The 18,896-nt window shown below is 31.7% G+C and overlaps 1 protein-coding gene across 1 annotated transcript; it reads right to left on the bottom strand.

Moving 5' to 3' along the window:
- Positions 1-548: 548 nt before the first annotated feature.
- EMB2737 (embryo defective 2737) lies at positions 549-12,931 on the bottom strand. Its single transcript, XM_028244513.2, has 12 exons — positions 12,588-12,931; positions 11,599-11,663; positions 10,721-10,819; positions 8,638-8,770; positions 8,168-8,227; positions 5,496-5,555; positions 5,030-5,152; positions 3,718-3,789; positions 3,185-3,322; positions 2,498-2,653; positions 2,005-2,112; positions 549-857 (listed from the first exon to the last, which is right to left on the bottom strand). Exons 1-12 carry the CDS (start codon positions 12,810-12,812, stop codon positions 822-824), a joined length of 1,275 nt encoding a protein of 424 aa, XP_028100314.2. The 5' UTR covers positions 12,813-12,931; the 3' UTR covers positions 549-821.
- Between the last annotated feature and the right edge of the window lie 5,965 nt (positions 12,932-18,896).

Genomic DNA, 18,896 nt, shown 5'->3' on the forward strand with positions numbered 1-18,896 from the left:
TATTTTAATGTGCCAATATTGTGTTGCCAAGTAAGATAATAATACATGTAATATAGTATATAAATGTAAGTGTGGCATTATTATTGTCAAATTTGTTAGTTTTTATGGCATTACTTGTCATGTAATAATAAAATTTTAAAAACTGAAACATAATTTGTTAATTATATATCATATTCTTTTTTAAATCAATAATCCTATACACACTAATAATTTTTACAATTTTATTTATTTATTTATATGACACGTATATAATATTAAAACAGACTCTATTTTAGATCTTTAAATTTTATTATTGCATGACATAGGAATTAGTAAACATAAATTTATAAAATTTGTTAACTTTATAAGAATTTTCTTTTAAAGTATATGCTTTATTGTACTTTGGTTTCTAATGCTTTATTTATGCCTATTTAATTTTTAAATTATAAAAAGTGAGTGTTTCATTAATTAACAGAAGTCGGATATTTTCAAAATTTTATAAAAAATTAAAATTAAAATTAAAATCACTTTTTTTTTTAAATTAAAAATTCACTAAAGACAATAAAAAGTGCTTATAAAAACAATTGTGAAACCTCTTTAAGCCAATGCAAGGAGCTTTTGGCTCTTCTGGTCTTGCCTTAGTCATAAAATCACTGGGATTTTAAAGCCAGAGCCACCCTACAAGAATAGTAACCGTTGAACAAACAATGAGAGAAATTGAAACCCTAGAAGATAGATCCACAGACAAACAAGTCTCAGAAAGAACATATAAAATGTCGCCATGGCACAGCCAAGGGATACAGTTGCGGCCTCAAGCATTGCTCTTGCTGCTGCTGTAACCATCAAAAGAACCACCATCTCCGCTGCCGAGGTTTTCTCTGCAGCAAATAATATGATTGTTAAAATCTATTGAAATATACTATTCATCCATTCTCCTAAAAATTGTTATAAACATAGTTGTTAAAATCAGGACCCTACGTGGGATCAATGAGAGAATCTCGAGTGTTGGATCATAGAATTGTAAGATTCTATTTGCCATTAAAATAATAATAAGGTGAAAAATCACCAATAGTGATGATGGATATTAAAATAAGGTGAAAATTTAGCAACCCAACAATCCTACTTGCAATCCTACATGATCGATCTTAAAATCTGTTACGAGTCTGAATAATTTGGACCGTTGGGGCAATTTAGGACAATCCAGATCGGGATTTTGATAACCTTGGTTTTAAAGCAGTGAAGAAACACATGCAGTATATTTTGCATACTGCCGATGATAAATAATTGACACTAACCACTTGTTTTGGTATTTTGGCAAGGGTAGTGTGGATCCTAGAGTAAGGGTACTTTGATATTTTCGCACTCTATATCTCATTTTCTAACTTTTTAATCATAATGAAACCGCCACAATGACACAATCCAAATTTTGGGTGAACCACGTAAATCTTATGTTCTTGTGTGTGCATGTAATTTATAATACTTGTCTATTGTTCTTCTATGTTTTTCGTGTCTCACCAATTTTTTATTAGGTGTTCCTCAATTCCTAACACTAATTTTATTTGTTTAGCTTGAAAAGTAGTATAATTACAAAAGTGACTGAAAGTAGTATAATTACCAGGAAGTGATTGTCAATTAACCCACGAAAGTGACTGATATGATTTAACACAGAAGTGACTGAAAAATCCAATTAACTCCATTATAACAGCTAGCAGTATAATTACAAAATTTAAACATTTAATGTCAATTATTTTGTTCCCCAATTGCAACAGTGATGTGGGTTATAGTTTATCTCATTTTTCATGTGATGTGGGTTATTCTATCTCATTTTTCATGATCCACTTTTCTTCAATCCCAACCAAAAGCTTGCATGAAATGAAAAAAAAGAAGATAAAAGACATAGATAATCAATTTAAAGAGCATAAACTAAAGTCATGATCAGAAATTAGTCGGTACCGCAATTTCGCTTTGAGTTCATAATCCAACAACAGCGCATAATAAAGAAGGGACAGAGATTTAGAGCAAAACCTTATGATCCTGATTCTTTGGGGATTGCATTACTATAGGCCGAGGAATGACACCATTGTCCATGTTCTGAATGTATGGCCGCACCTTCTCTTCCAACATTTCATTCAACTGTAAATCAAAATGAATAACAGACTTTTGAACCAAACTTACCAATCATGAGTCATGACAGCTCAAATAATAAACTGTGACTCTCAAACAAATCAAACAATATTTGCAAAAACGACATTCGTTTGTGTGTTTCAGCATTTCCATAGGTCTGCTTAGTAAAAAAACTAACCTTTTAGAGCCAATAACAACATCAAACGCTTAATTTAACAGAAGCGTAATCCTATTGCACTTTGGTTGGCTCAAAATTTTTTCCCTCTCAACCAATGTTGATCAGGATGTCATCTTGATAGCAATTGAGCCACCATTGTGATCAAGTTCATGCATCACAATTTATATCTATATTAATACAAATATTTATCTTCAAAGATACTGCAACGATTACTACCTTTTCTTGACGCCACTTTGTTTCCCACTCTGCTTCCAAGATTTTATCAGCAATTTCTCTTTGGGCATTAAGAAGAACTGTCATCTCATATAATTTTTTTGGATCTTTGAGGTCCTCCTTACTCCAAGCTGATGCATTCAATGGAAGGTTCATCTCCTGCAAATGCTCCACAATCATAGCATTACTGTGTGCACTAGAAAAGAAATTTCTCCTTTAAATGGGAAAAACTAGTTACATTGCTCTATACAATTGGAAGGGCACATAAAATAGAATATATATGGAATCTACTAAATTTCTCCCTTAAAGTCCTCTGAAGTGACGTGTTATCATATGACATGGCAAGTGGCTGCCCATGTGGCCATATGACAAAGGTTCAACCCAAAGCCTACACAAAGTAGTGGGTTACTTATTAAAAGACAAAATTTAGCCTGATTGTTCTGTTTTTCTCATTTATAGCTATCCCAAAATGTTGCACTTATTGAAAACGGGTGAAATACTATAGATGAATGCTTAGATAGAACAAATTCCTGCAAGCGCACACAAAACTAACAGGACTTTCACCATTTCTTGTTATTAAATTGCAGTCTTATAAATACACACAGGTTAATTCTCACCATGAATGATAAACACTGGAAGAATTCTCCCTAAAAAAAAACATACAACATCACATGAAGAAAAAGAACATACTCCCCAATTTTCTGGTCGAGCAGGAGGATCAAGCTTCAGTACTTCTGCCTCCAGTGCCTTCTTGGCTTTGAAGTAAGGGATGTTTTTCACAACAACTGGATCATCCCTAGCACGAACAGGATCTATGGAGATCAGGGCCTGTGAATGACAAATACTATCAATCCAAAATTTCATGAGAAATCAAATCTAAAGAAAATGTTGATATTTAATAATGAAGATCATTCAATCAACAAAGACAGGCGGCACAGTTTAATCATCAAAAGCAGGCAGAGTAATTCAGAGTAAAATAAATATAAAATAAGTACAATGCACAAATGGGGTCAAGTCAATGTTTCATCCAGACCTACCACAGTTGTATATCTAGTAGAGGTATGTCTGCAAGAATCTATGAATGATAACTCTTGCATGTGTCTGTTTATTACCAAAGACTGGAAGATCTTATTATGTTCTATATGAGCATTCATCCTGCACGGTTTATTCCAAAGAAGGATTTGGGTCTCTCTTTGTCATTGACAGATAAAATATCAACTTACCTCTTGTAAGTATTCCCACCCAGGTTTTCGCTTGGCTACCACATCCCGAAGTTGATCATACCGCATAGATTCCTAAACAAAACAGAAAATCATACAATTATTAAGTTAAAAATCAAACAAATATTAAGTTACTAAAGAAATCATGTGCTGAATAGTGATTGAGGCATGTGATAAATTTGAAAACTAGTGACCCTAAAGGAGGAATAATCAAATTCCATTGGCTATTTTATTGGCTCAAGGAACATTTCATAGTATGCAGTTTCTTGTGTGTGGTAAATGGTAATATGTTTAGCAGACAAAAATGAAAAATAAGGTGTCCCATCAATTAGATCAAGATGCTTTCAGTGACAAAGTAAAAACTGTATTTCTAGGGACATGTCCTGATCTTAGACAATGGGACCACTTGAACTAAGCTTATAAATAAATAAATAAGCTTTGAAAACGCAAACTGGGAAATGGGAAGGACAAAAAAACAGTATTCGACGTCATTACCCCAAACATATTAACAAATGTATTCTAATTATTTATTTATTTATTTATTTATTGTTCTGGTTTTAGTCATATGCCTTGTAGGGTTGAAAATTCTCACCAAGACCATTTAAGATATTTGCAAATTAATCGGTTATAATCTAGGATCTCTAATTCAAGCCACTTGGCACAGATTTACATGCAGTTCATTATTGGAGGAGCCCAAACAGAATATGATTGACCAGTTTGAGCACAACAGTTTGCGGATTTGACTGCTTTGTGCCTTCTCTGCCTAGATCTTGGCAAAAAATCTAAGATCAAGGACCAGTGGCAGTGATCATCAAATCCAATATCCAACCGTTCGGATGAATATAATATATGAGGGGCATAAGTCATACAATACATGTAATTGTTCAAGCAAGTGTTTACATAGCTTAAGTGTGCATATAGCTAGCAACTCTGAAGTCATCTTTTTTTTCTTTTTCTTTTTCTTTTTTTTTTATTTTTTGATAAATAGCTCTGAAGTCAACTTTAAACCTTCAATGTTCCAGAAATTGCAGTACTTGCTACAGGGTTTGGTGACCCACATAAGTCCCCACTACAGTTTTTGATGAACTTTAAATGGAATCAGTATTGGAGAAACATGGTTCTAAAAATTGTGTGGATGAACGTGGATACTTGATCAAAAACACAGTTCAAAATCCTAGACGTTTGAATCAACAGGCATAGGCACTGATATCAATTATAATTCATAAATATTCGTGCAAAGCAAAGCAAGGCTGATTGCAATATAAATATTCATGCCTAAAGAACTGAGAAAATAAGGAAGAAATCGAAGAGAAACCTTGTATTGCCACCAAATTTTCTGCTTGACTTCATCATCATAGTTAAATCCTCCAACAATCTCAGGCATAGTAATCAACCAAAATGCAGCAATGCTGGGGTCTCTCATGCTGTGAACAATATGCTGAAACAGTAGACAAAGATCAAGACTAGACATATTAACAAGAAGAGACATCCAAACGGAATCATAAGAGAATGAATATTACATTTGATGATTTTTGTTACACGGTCTTACAACTATAAGTATGCTCCAAAATTTCCTATTTCATTGGAAGGGCAATGCATAATGTTCAAATTATAGATGAATTCCATTACAAGAATCATGCAGTGCACCTTCTACCAACAGTAGACAAATGAAATAATTAAGCTGCATAGCATCCCCGAATCTCAAATTAGAGAGCAAAAGAAAATTTCAAATATTCTCGCTATAAAACAATAGATGGGAGAGTAAAAGATGTGTCACTGGCCTCATATGGATACTCCATCTTTCTAAGGACATTATAGGCTTGCCATGGAGGTTCCATAATCTGCAGGAAATGAAAGGATAACATAAAGATGAAAGCTTGTAATAATAAAACAATGAAAAAGGAAAAAATTAAACATAAAGCCATTACAAAAGTTGCACTTGGACCAATTAAATACACAAAATAACAAAATAAAAAGATGTGTCCAGACCGTTAACACCTAAAGTCAGCATCAAACTTGACATATTGGAGGAAGCACATTCACCATATTGATTTTCATCTTTATCATACATTGGCCAAGTTCAAGACTGGAAAAGAGCTCTTGACGCTAGTGTCTTGTGACCAGATTACAATACCGGTTAAACATGTGTACAAAAACCTTAGTTGCACGAAGCGGGAGCGGGAGCGGGAGCGGGAGCGGGAGCGGGGGAACGTGGCCACTTAGAGGAGTCGTAGGTTAAGAGCGCTTATGTATTATTTTTATTAATTATATTTTATTTATTATAATAAATTATGTTAAAATAAATAATAAATAAAAATTAGATGTTTTATTTTATATATTTTTTAAGATTTTTTTTATTATATATGATTTAAATAGAATTCTTTTAAACAATTAGATGATTTATTTTATTTATTACATGTTAAAAAGTTAAGAAATAATAAATTCTGTTAAAAAAATAACAAATAAAAATTATATTACATATGATAAAATAAATAATTTTTATTTTGGACATAAAAATTATATTGTTTATGATAAATTATATTATATATAATAAATTATATTTTATATATATATATTATATATGTGATGATAGATCACAAGGGAGACAGAACAAATATGAAGACAGAGACAGAAAGAGAGAAGCAAACAGAGATCGACAGTGAGAGAAGAGAGGGACGAAGACAATCGAAGACTAGGGCTTTGAAGACTAGAGCAATTCTGGACTAGGGCTTCGAAGAGAGGGACGAAGACTAGGGCTTCGAAGGGGAAGTCAAAGGGCGCGAGATCAAAGTTGTCGAACAGAGGATCGAAGCCAACAACCAGGTTCTCTCCTTGCCCTCTCAAGAGTGCTTCATTCTCGCATCAGATTCGCGTTTCCCTCTCCTCAAATTCGCAATTCTGCTACAATTCTTCCTCAGAAGCGCAAAATCGTGCTTCTTTCCCAAAGTCGTCACCATCTGAGACGATTCCCGCCACTAAACTATTCACATATTAACAACATATTAGAGGAATTCCAATCACCAACCATTCAAAGCTTATCCATAAACGTCTTCAAACCAAATCTATAATTCCTCCATATCATCATTTTTTTAATTATACCCTTATTTACAATCTCTTTAATTAAGGCTGCTTCAATGCTCAACCAAATGAAATCATACCTATATCATTGTTCTAGAATCCAGTCAATCATCATAACAATTTCATATATATTCTTCAGCAATGGTTGGTTTAAACTACCTCACTCCATTTTGATCAGTAATTTTGATGAAGCTGCTTATTTTTATTTGGGTAAATTACAAATACATCCCCTGAGGTTTGCTTAAAATACAGATTGGTCCCTGTGGTTTGAAAAATTACAAACACCCCTTACTAGAATTTTTTATTTAACAGAATTAACTAAAAAATGAAATTCATAATTGCTCTCCTATACAATAATAAAACTACCTAAATTATTAATTAAAATATATTTTTAACATCATTAAAAACTGTTAATTAACTTGATGATGTATTAATAAAAGGAGCGATTTGTTATGAAATTAGAAATCTCATGAGGTGGAATATAATTTTCAAAACCACAGGGGGCAATTTATATTTTAATCAAATCTCAAGGGGTGTATTTGTAATTGACCCTTTTCATTTCAATTTACAATTCAGAAAAACCTAATAATCCTTTATAATCTCTCATCGACTAGTAGGATATTCTCCAAATAGCATACACCAAAGAAATGTTCCTCTGAAAACTGAACTAATTGTCCGTGATTAAAAAGTTATGGGACCAAAGTCACACCTTGCCCCTTTGCTCATCTATAGAGCATTTTCATTCCAAACTTCCAGTTTCAAGATTGTTTGGTCATGACAATGCGAAATGTGGATCTTCTTGATATTGGTGAGACAAAAACATAGCAAATCAGCAATCTCTCCTGATTTGATTGGAGAATGAGAAGAATTATGGCCCATTGTTAACCTGGGAGGTCTTCAGCATTTCCCAAGCAGTAACTGGCACAAACTCGGCGTCTCCACTATCGTCTTAGGCTACCCTTTTCCCTTCTCTAACATTTGAATAATCCTAGAGATGGAAACACATGGCCCCTAGCGGTCACTATTGCATCAACAACCATTCCTTGTTCTTTTAATGTAGATGTGCACAAGGAGATGAACAAAAAGAAGGGCATATAAAGTGCCAATCGTAAAAATTTAGGCATTTCAAGTCCTCTATGAATCTACTTATATGTTAAAATATCAATAAAAGCAATACAAGGAAGGGAACTGAGAAAAAATCCCTGTGATTAAGTTCCAAAGTTAACAAGCAATGTAGTAGTTTCATATGTGTACTAGTTTCACATACTTAAGGCGCAGAAGTTTATATAGTGTGGTAGTGTCAAGACAAGTTGGCCACATTTGAATGCACAAGTAGTGAATCAACTAAAGAATCAATCAAATAGCAAAGACTCACATCATCCGCTGAAATCCTTATTTGTAATTTATCTTTGCATTCAGTACATTTCATCACACCCTGCAACATTAATAATACAAAAATCGAACTTAATACTCAGACATCATCAAAATGTACAAGTTAGTCTAAGGCAGAAGTTAATAGATATGAAAATATATTAAAAGAGATATGAACAAAGTCAAGCACCACCACCGAATGTGTGTCGACTACAACTTTTAGATATATCCCACACAAAAGACATAGCAAGATTGAAATGCAATTCAAGCTAGATAAGATGAGGACTATAAGATTGGGAACTTAATGCCGTTCACCCACTGCAATAGATTGTCATAAAAAAATAGAAACTATTTCCATGTACGGGAATGTTTCAATAGTGTTCATAATGAAGCACCAATAACTATTACTGTGAGGGTTGGGAAAATATGGGAATTTAATTTTATGTGCTTCAATGATTCTAGAATAGCTCTTACCGATCCATCACAACTTGGGCAGTCTTTGGATGGCAATGGCACATGAAGATCCATGGTGGAAGGAAGGTGCACCAACTCAGCTCGATTCTCAGAAATGGCATCTGCAACACTCTTAGCTGTTGCCTTCTCTCCACTGGAGGAGGATATATGACAAATTAGGATGAACGATTATATCAATATGGTTAGGATGAGGCTTGGGTGGAAACAAAAATATTTAGTGGGGTAGAGTGAAATCAGAAGCAAGAGCATCTCGAGAGTACCTCCAATGTGTCCATGTTCTTATATTAGATATATATATATACCTCGATATAAACAAGATGTTAAGAACAATAATTTGTGACTCAAAATGACACCATAACAACTTTAATGCTCAAACCATGTCACGTGCAAACCTGTTGTTCTGTAAAGAAATCACCCAAAAAAATTGCAGCCAACTCATTGGTAACTTTGTGAATTCTACAGAAGTGAGAAAATCAAGACTGAAGGAAAGTCTAGACCACATTTACATGGATTAGATATGCTACCTGATGGGAATGATGATGATGATGATGATGATGATGGGGACCAATGACAGACTAAGGATCGGAAGTTGTGAAACACACAGCTAACTTGAATCCACCAGCATTAATAAATAAATAAAAAGGTTATCCAATACACGAGGCTCCCGCTAAAGTGGGGTCTGGAGTAAGACGGTAATGGCACGTCTTTACTGTTGGGCCAAACCATTCCTTAAGGTTCTAAATAACAGTTTAATTTTAATTATAATTTTTTCCAAGTATTCTTTATGGTTTCTGACATTGTCATTATTCATTAATTTCTTCCTAGTCCCCCGTAAGTCCTTAAAACTACATTTTGATCCTACTTTTGTTACCCTTCAAGTTTAGAAATATATAGAGATCGTCAAAAATATTCAAGGTTCATTGTGACTACTGTCATTTCAGCCAACACCCAAGATGAGACTTTAGTTCTATTGAGCAGCTTTTTGCAAAACAAAGGGGAAATCATTAAGATGTCAAAGAAGTAAAATACACAAGATAAAAAAGATAGATTGCTTAGGCTAAATATGACTTGAGACAAAAACTCCATAATACTTTTGTAAAGATCCTGATCTTCCTTTCTTATCAATGTATATATAAATCCCGATCAACCTGGAGATATACAACACAAGCATTGTTATAAGTTGTGTAGGTTGCCAATAAATAATTCCTTTGCATGATAAGAAACTAATGTATTTCCACATGGTGCCCTTTTTTGTAGATATGTTATTTCGAATTTTTTCATCTCATTTCTTTTGGATAGCATCTTGAGGTCCTTTTGATGGGTATAAAGACATTGGTTGTTCACCAGAGTACATAATTTTCTTATCTGAAGGCCTAACCTACATTTTTTCTAGTAGAGAAATCATAACGCTACAATAAGAGTTAGGTTTGAGGCCTTAGCTTTACCGGCATGAACATTCCCTGTTATTTCCACATTATTATGTAGTGGAGTGTGTAAATAAATGGCCATTCAACTGGATACAGATAGAATCAACTTGATATGGACAGATATAATTACCTACGAAGACCATATCAATTTGATCTCACACTTTATTGAATTGATTGAAGTTACTTTCTGAGTACTGCTAATAATATTGAAGGATGAACAGACACACCACGAGACCAACACCCAGGGAGGCCCCATGTTCGATATGCCAGAAACTAGAATTAAGGGATTTACGTTACTATCAGTCAGAAATGGATGAACTAAATGAAATTTCATGAAAATATTGAAAATTCCCATGCTATAGAGAATTGCAAAAGTCTGCTACTTTGCTTGCATTTACAACCAAAAGTTTTCAGGAATTTTTGGGCGCTCACACTCTAAGGATTTGTAGCATAATAATAAGAATTTTTTCTGCAAATAAACATATCTTTGAACCCTAAATGTGTCTGGATCACACCAGACCTTTCTCTCTATGCATTCTAGCATATAAGCTTGTAAACATTAACATGAAGAAAAAGAAAAAGAAATAGAAAAGCCTACATGTATTGCCACCATAAAAAAAAAAAAAAATTTAAAAAAAGGTGGAGAAAGAATATACCTTTTCAAGGTATAATTTTTCACTTGGTACTGCACCTTGCCCAAGCCTTTGCACATAGTACACTGCAATGCCTGCCATCCATTGCAGGTCCTACAATCTCTGCAGTCACAAAATACATACCTTGCATTACTACCAAGGGAATACAAATTTGACTTCTATAATTATCAACATTCTTTCAGAGAAAATTAAATAACTGCATAATAAATCTTAAATTAGTTGAGGTTATATGACAAGGAGGCCTGCATTGTCTTTGAAAAATAATATATATATATAGTTTGTTATTCTTATCATACACGAAAGAAACCTTACAATCCTACTCACTCTAACTGGTAAAATGAAGTCATATTATCGCATAAGTGCATCGTGCACAATACAGCCAAGGCAACATGCTAAACAAACTTCAAGATATCAAGGTAACCCAGTTATATATATATATATATATATATGTTGAAAAGTAAAAGTCAATGATATCGATGAAAAGCATCAAGACGATGCTAACAAATACAAAGGAAAAGAATCAACAAGAAAAAAGATTTGACCCCTAAACATGAAGAGTATCTATGAAATCCACACAAAGAAACAAATCCACAAACACTTTTCCTAAAACCCAACTATACAAAATCACCAAAAGCCTATCCTTCATGCGAGCCATAGGTTCATCCACCTCCTGAAAAATCTGCCAATTACGCTCCAACCAAATCATCCACATCAAACATAGAGGCACAAGAGCCCGGTTATGTTTTCCATTATGGCCATTACATATCAACCAGACGGTATCAAAAATAGAAATCATACATATGTTGAGGGCCTGAGATAGGCTAAAAGAAGAACAAAACATGCTAAGAACTGTTCAAATTTCCAGGAATATTGGTAAGCACCTCTGACATAACACTTTTTTACCGAGCTCTAATGCAATATCATAAGTCCCAAGAGTAGCCACAACCTGCAGATAACCCATAAAAGAAAAATATCATCCACTTCAACAACAACATGACAGTTTTTTGTAAGGCTATTAAACCTTTTATGGTATAAGAATACCCTGTGTTATGAAATTCACAAGATTTGATACTAAAAGTGAGATTTTACATTGACATTGAACTAAACAAAACAATATTCAAGATAGAGTAATGATATACAAACAAAAAATTCATACCGAATTTTTATACATAATGATGAGGCTCAATGTGCACATTTCACTTTAAAACAAACAACCATGAAGATGAATTTATTTACAATAATGGCATTGCTACATTATTCTTGCGGAGTTTTTTGTATGAATTTTATGTATGAATAGACTTTTCCTTCAAGACATATATCTAAATCAACAGAAGGGGGCAGAAGCAAGGGTTGGATAGACGACGGCGGGAGAGAGGGGACGCAGAAATTGCCGTATTTCCCAATATAAAGGAGACCATCCAATTAATTAAAACTCAAATTCTTAGCAGATTCATTTTCAGTTAGGATACTTAAGCAGGTGGCAACATACAAAAGCGCAGTGCTCTCATTTCAGCAAATAACAAACTGAAATGCGAGAACATCTGCTGATACAAATTAATAAACACTTTCCAACCCACTTTAGCAAATCAGCAAGTATCACTCAAATTACCATTTAAACAACCGCTTTGCAACTCACCCAAAGTTCTCAGAAACAAACAATCAAACACCTGGTGACCCATTTCGATCAATTAACAAGTATCACTCATAATCCAACAAACAAAAAAATTAAAAAACAATATAATCAAAATTCGTATTAACCCACTAACAATTGAACAAACATGTGCCTAACCCACTTGTCAAATAACATGTGTCAGTGAAAAAAATATACAAGCTCCTTCAAAAATTGCAGAATATGAGAGAAAGAACTTACAAAGATTGCAGAATATGAGAGCTTGGAGATGAATTCAGGGACGCCGAACCCACGTGGAGCTGAGCCAGCAATGTCGAAGGCAATCGTGAAAGGAGAGAGAACGAGCTTTATTGGGAATTCCAAGATATCTATCAATTGTTGGCCATATTGACGAGTGAAGTTCTTGTATTGAAGGTCTGTGAATTGCTTCAAGTTCCTCAGAAGACGGTCTGGTCCTCTAGACATGATGGACGAAGTTGTAGAGAGAGTGAGAGTGAGAGTGAGAGCGGGGGCTGGGAGGGATAAGGCGCTCTCGCGTCTTTGTTCTGGGGGGGTTTTCGAATGCGAGTGGTTCGTTGAAAAAAAAGTTACTTTAGGGGTGTTTTGAAAAGTTAGTAAAAAGTTGACTTTTGATTTTTTATCAATCTTTTTAGTTTTTTGGAAAGTGATTTGAAAAGTTAGTATAAAATTGACTTTTTGCTTTTTAGCTTAATATTTATTTATGGTGTTAAATTAAATTAAAATGACCAAAATACTCTTACCCAACATAAGAAATTTTTTTTTTTATTTTTTTTTCATAGGCCGTAATTTGTAATTTTACACGTATGTTTTTAACACTTGCCAAACCAATTTTCTAGCGTTTTTGGCACTTGCGTTTTTGGACATTTTGTCAAAAAACGTGACTTTTTGCTATGTTCCAAAATGGCACTTAATAAGCTAAAATAGTTATATTTTGGAAGAAGGTTAAATTTTTTATAATTGAATATGATGTTTGTGAGAGAAAAAGTGAAATGATTATGAATTTAATGTGACATTTGATGTGATTTATTATTTTAGCCTATTTTATTTTTGAATGTTATTTTAACCTAAAAAATCAAAAAAACTTCTTCCCAAATACCCCATATCTTTATATTTGAATGATTTGCTCCTCTAACTCATCATTTAGAAGTATTTTCATTTGAAAGGATGAGTGAGTGGTTCATCCTCCATATTTGACGGAATAATAATGAGAATATAATCTCTATAACACTGGAGTTGTTTGGGATATGAGATGATTTTCTAACTTTTTGGTTTTTCGACTATTTAGTTTGGGATTAAAAGTTTCGTTTGGATGAATTTTTATTTACTTTTATGAGAAAAAAAATAAAATTATTATGATTTATATGTAATATTTATCTTATTAACTTTTTAACTTATTTTATTTTTTGTGACTATTTTAATCCCAAACTATTATGTCATACGAGTGCACTATTCACTTTTTAAATATCAATTTTGGTCTCAATACTTTTTCCTTTCAACTTTATCTACCAATCATATTCTTTTTTGTTTTGAGTTTTGTGTTATAAAATACAAATAATTTTTAGTGCATCTAATTTTTATAAATTGATATTATTAAAAATATTAAAATTATACCTTTAATATGAGTTTAATATTAAATACATTTAACAATTTTGAAAAATAAATACTCATTAATAAAATAATTATTCACTTTTCGAACGAAATATTTTTGAGGGAAATATTTTGAGACAAAAATTAAGATTTATGATTGGAGTTTGAGTAAATAATAAAGACAGTGGCTTTGGTCCAGTCCAATATCAGACTAGACCGTGCTGTTGGACCCGTGAGGGCCCACCACGGGTCTCGTTTTGATAATCCGAACCGTTCAATGTGTAGAACTCATCGAGTACTATATGTCTATAAAAAATCATGTTGATCGGATATCGATAACTATGTGAACAAAACAGTTTTTTATCAACCGTTAATTTTTTTACCGTCCATTTTTTTTTATACAAAACTGATTTAATCACATAGTTGTTGATATCCGATCAACGTGATTTTTTATTAGCATATAGTACTCGACGAGTTCTACACATTGAACGGTTCAGATTATCAAACGGACCCAAAAAATAAGTCCCATGGGCCGGACTGGACAAGTCCAATCTTGATCTCAACTTGAGACAAGCTGGACCCAATAATAAAATACTCTATATTCACTTTTTGAATTTAAAAAAAAAAAAAATCATCCTCTAATTGAAAGTATTGGATTAGAGATGCTCTTATGGAGCTAGTTTGAAGGTAGTCTGCAAAGATAAAAATGATACATTTTTTTATAGTGTATATAAATTCATAAATTATGAGTAAAATAATATTCGCCAGTTGAAGAGTGTTTTGATGTAAATAATCCATTTTCTTGGTACCATTTTTTTTTAAATTATAAATAAGATTTTATTTATATTAATTTATTTGAAAAAATGAAATTAAGAACCTAACAACATTAGGCTTCGTTTGGTTAGGTTTTTTTAGACTAAAAACATACAAAAGACAAAATAGAATAAATAAGTTCATAAGATAAAATGGGTTATTTCGGAAAGATGATTAAAAGTCATTTTCCAGCTTTTAACCCATTTTGGATCACATCATCTATCATATTTTTTACACATTTTTTCAAAAAAAACTAAAAAAAATCAGAAAGTCAACTTTTAAATATTTCCCCAAAACAATCCTATGTCACATCTAAAAGTTTAAAAAATCAATCCAAAGAAACTTTTTAGTTACTCAAAAAAGTCAAATAAAAAAACCCTAGTCAAACGATAACTAAATTACATTTTATTGGCTGTAAAATGTAGGGGTGGGCGCGGGTCGGTTGCGGCCATGGAACCTCCAATTCGCCATTCGTCTGCCAGATTAGCAGATTGGAGAAAATCAATCCACATCCGTCCGCCAATCCGGTGGATGTGGATTGAACGAATTGGCGGTTTGGCGGATAGATGCGAATCGATTTGGCGGTTTAAAATTTTATAAATTTTCAACATAATTCAACTTGTGCACTTCCTCAAAAAAAAAAAAAAAGAGGAAAGTTTTACAGTCAATGACTTAAAAAAATATTACAATCACTGCATGCCTCATACAAAGCAAGAAAGTTTGAAATTTTAGAATATCACAATCACTCTATGCCTCATCCACATACTACAATCACAGTATGCCTCATCTACATAAAGTATTACAATCTGTGATTCTTAAAATATAAAAACAATTCAAACCACTAAAACCATGAACAGAGCAGTAGTAGAGATTGTAGGTCTCTATATTGTTACATCTATATCTGTTTTTGAAAATAAAAACCAACCAGCATATATCATATTTTCTATTTATTATTTTTAGCGATAGATTTAAAAATCAAAAAGAATAGATAAATAATATGTTTATTTTTTTCAATTCAAAAAATATATTCAAGTTGAAAACTTTTTTTCAACAGAACATTTAAACTCTTTTTTAATTGAAAACACAAACATAATATTTAAACAAACTGAAAACACAAAGTCTTATAAATTACTAAGGGTGCTCGTGGTTTAGCGGTTCGATTGCGGCCAAAGGAATCTCAAATCCGCCATCCGTTCGCCAGATTGGCGGATTGGAGAAAATCAATCCGTAACCATCCGCTTGTCATCACGCATCCGTCCAAAATGCGGCGGATCGGTTCAGTCCGGTGAGTTTTGGCAGATCGGTATATCCGCTGCTCACCCCTAGTAAAATGTTAAATTACTATTTTTTTTTTTGAATAATGTTACAATGATTTGCAAAATCATGATTATTAATTTTTTTATATAATTTTTTTTTTTTGAATAATGTTACAATGATTTGCAAAATCATGATTATAATGATATGAATTATATTTTTAGATAAATGAATCATAAAACAAAATTAATAAATCATGTTATTTTGTATAATACTTATGTAAATTTTGTATATTTGTGAAGCATTCTTATTGACTTTCACCGATTTCATACCAATAATAATAATAATAATAAATAAGAAAATATAATTATTTTGACCTTCTTCTTCTTTTTATTTATTTTTTTTTTTTTTGCGCGCGCATCCGTTTTAAATGCAATGGAGTATAAAATAAAAGATAAAAATTGTTTTAGAAAATAGGGACAATTTAAATTGAAAAAAAGTAGGGTCAAATTAAAAATTTATCGATGTATAATGTTTTTCCTTTCCTTTTTTTCTAAGAAATGTCATATCAGCATACCTTTCCTATTTACATATGAAATTCTACAAAAATTCAATTTTAATTATAATAACTAATTTTATATAGACTCTATTTGAGAAATACTTATTTTTCATCGGGTATTTAGTTTTGTCGTTTTTAAATTTCTTTTATATAATTGATATTTTAATTTAATTATTATGATATTTTTAAAAAATTATCTTCATATACAAATAAATAAGACAAAATGTTCTTAATTATGCACATCACACTGATCAAATTAATTTTTTTTTATATTTTATATTTTTTTGTTTATCTTATTGATGTCTTAATATTACTTTATATTTAGTTTTTTATGTGAGATTAAATTATTTATTATAAAACATTTATATTTAATTTAAATTTTATATACCTATATACAATATGCATAAATCATTCAAAAAGAATATTAAAGAAAAAACACTCTACATAATTAATTTATGTATTTTCTTCTTAATTCAATCACAACATATTTGTATTTAATCTTTTAAATAAATTTTGCCTAATTCTATTTCTATGTATTTTTATTTTCTAAATAAATATAAAAATTAAATTAAATAATTAGAATCACTTTAGTTTTATATTACTAATTTTCTTTCTAATTTAACTATTATTTTTAATATCAAAATGAATTTTACTATCTTATAATTTAATATATATCATATAAAATCATTATATGATAATTTCATTTTTATAGCACAATATATGGAACTAAAATTATCAAAATAAACAAATAATTTCACTAAATTTATTATATACAAGTATTCTAGTAACATTTTTATAGAATGATAATGTTAAGATTATTAAAATAAATAATTTAAGTTTTATTTTCTTTTAAATTAAAACTAAAATTATTCTTTTGTAACACATATCATAATATAATACACCATGAGTTATAATTAAGTCATAAGTTGCATATTATAGAATTTTTTATTTTTTTTATTTTTTTCAGAAAAAAAATATTTTGATACAAATGGAATTCATGATTTTTGATAAACTTGATTAACACAAATGATGATTTAACTTCAAGTTGAGAATGCAACTCCTTTTTTTTTTATAATAACTTTGAAAGAAATTGCTTTTTTGAGCTTTTTACATAAAATCACACACAGTGACAAAAAAATTCATCAACCATTAACAAATTTGTTTATATTTGGTTTTCAATCGTTAAAATTTTTTACGCATAAAATATTAAGACTCAAAATCATTTTTTCATTTTAAAAATCAATTCCCGTGAATCACACAGGTCACGTACTAGTATATATATAAAAGTATTGTTTTTCTTTTTCTTAGATGACACATTCTAAGGCTTACTTTTTTATAACAAAATCACATCAGCATGCATTTTTTATTTCAAAAATGCTTCATAGCTCGAAATTGTTGAGGCTTGAAAGGACTGAAATGTTAAAACGACGTCGTTTTAACACTTTTTTTTTCCCCTCTATTTTCTCTCTGAAACTAAAAAAAGGAGAAAGATAGTAGAAGAAAAAAAGAGAAAGAGCGGACGCTGAGAGAAAAATAGAGAATAAAAAGGAACAGAAGCAGAAGAAAGGATGCCGAAGATGGGAAGCCAATGGGGGAACAAATTTGAAGCAAACCCACTTTCTCTCTCTAAAATTCAAGCCATAAATTCACAGTGTTGAATCTCCATAGAAAAGAAATAAATCAGCTTCTAGTTTCTCTCTCTCATATCTCTAATTTCTTTTTCTTTCTTAGCCTTTAGTTTCTACGTAGCTTTTTGAACATTACACTACCCAAATGTTTTGCATTTTCTTTATGGTTTTGTTGCTTTTGTGAAAATTCTTGCTTCATATATCTGGATTTAGGTTTGAGGTAAATAATTTGATGATTTGTGGCTTCAGTGTTCATGGGCATTCTTTGGAAAAAGAGGATGACCCAAATTCATGTGTTGTGAAATTTTTAGAAACCTCACTTTGATTGTCTCAGTCTCTCCTTGAATTTTCTTCAATACCCAAAATGGAGACTACAACTTCATTGTTACCCACCTTCTATGGAAACTACTCTGTAACTGTTAGCATCAAATTGAACACTGGGGTTTGTTAGTCACCTCTGTTAGTCAAAACCACAAACACTTGGAGTGCAAAAGGTTGAAACTTTGAAATATTCCTGCAAAAATGGACAACTGAGTTGGGAAGTAGAAAGGAAATGAAATTGAGTTGGAAAAGTTGCCAGTAAGCTTGAAAACCTTGCAATAATTACTCAAATCTGTAGTTTTTCTGGGCAACCAAACACAACGATCTCTCTCTCGCTCGCTCGGTGCTCTTTTCTCTCTATTCTCT

Source organism: Camellia sinensis, chromosome 7 (genome assembly GCF_055761805.1).
Source record: "Camellia sinensis isolate YWXY chromosome 7, ASM5576180v1, whole genome shotgun sequence".
Classification (NCBI taxonomy): Eukaryota; Viridiplantae; Streptophyta; class Magnoliopsida; order Ericales; family Theaceae; genus Camellia; species Camellia sinensis.

Coding starts and splice junctions, on each gene's coding strand:
- EMB2737 (XM_028244513.2), bottom strand. CDS start 12,812: ATGTCTAGAGGACCAGACCGTCTTCTGAGGAACTTGAAGCAATTCACA. Junction 11,664..12,587: donor TCTCATATTCTGCAATCTTT/GTAAGTTCTTTC, acceptor GGTTATCTGCAG/GTTGTGGCTACTCTTGGGAC. Junction 5,556..8,167: donor TAAGGATTTCAGCGGATGAT/GTGAGTCTTTGC, acceptor CATTTCCTGCAG/ATTATGGAACCTCCATGGCA.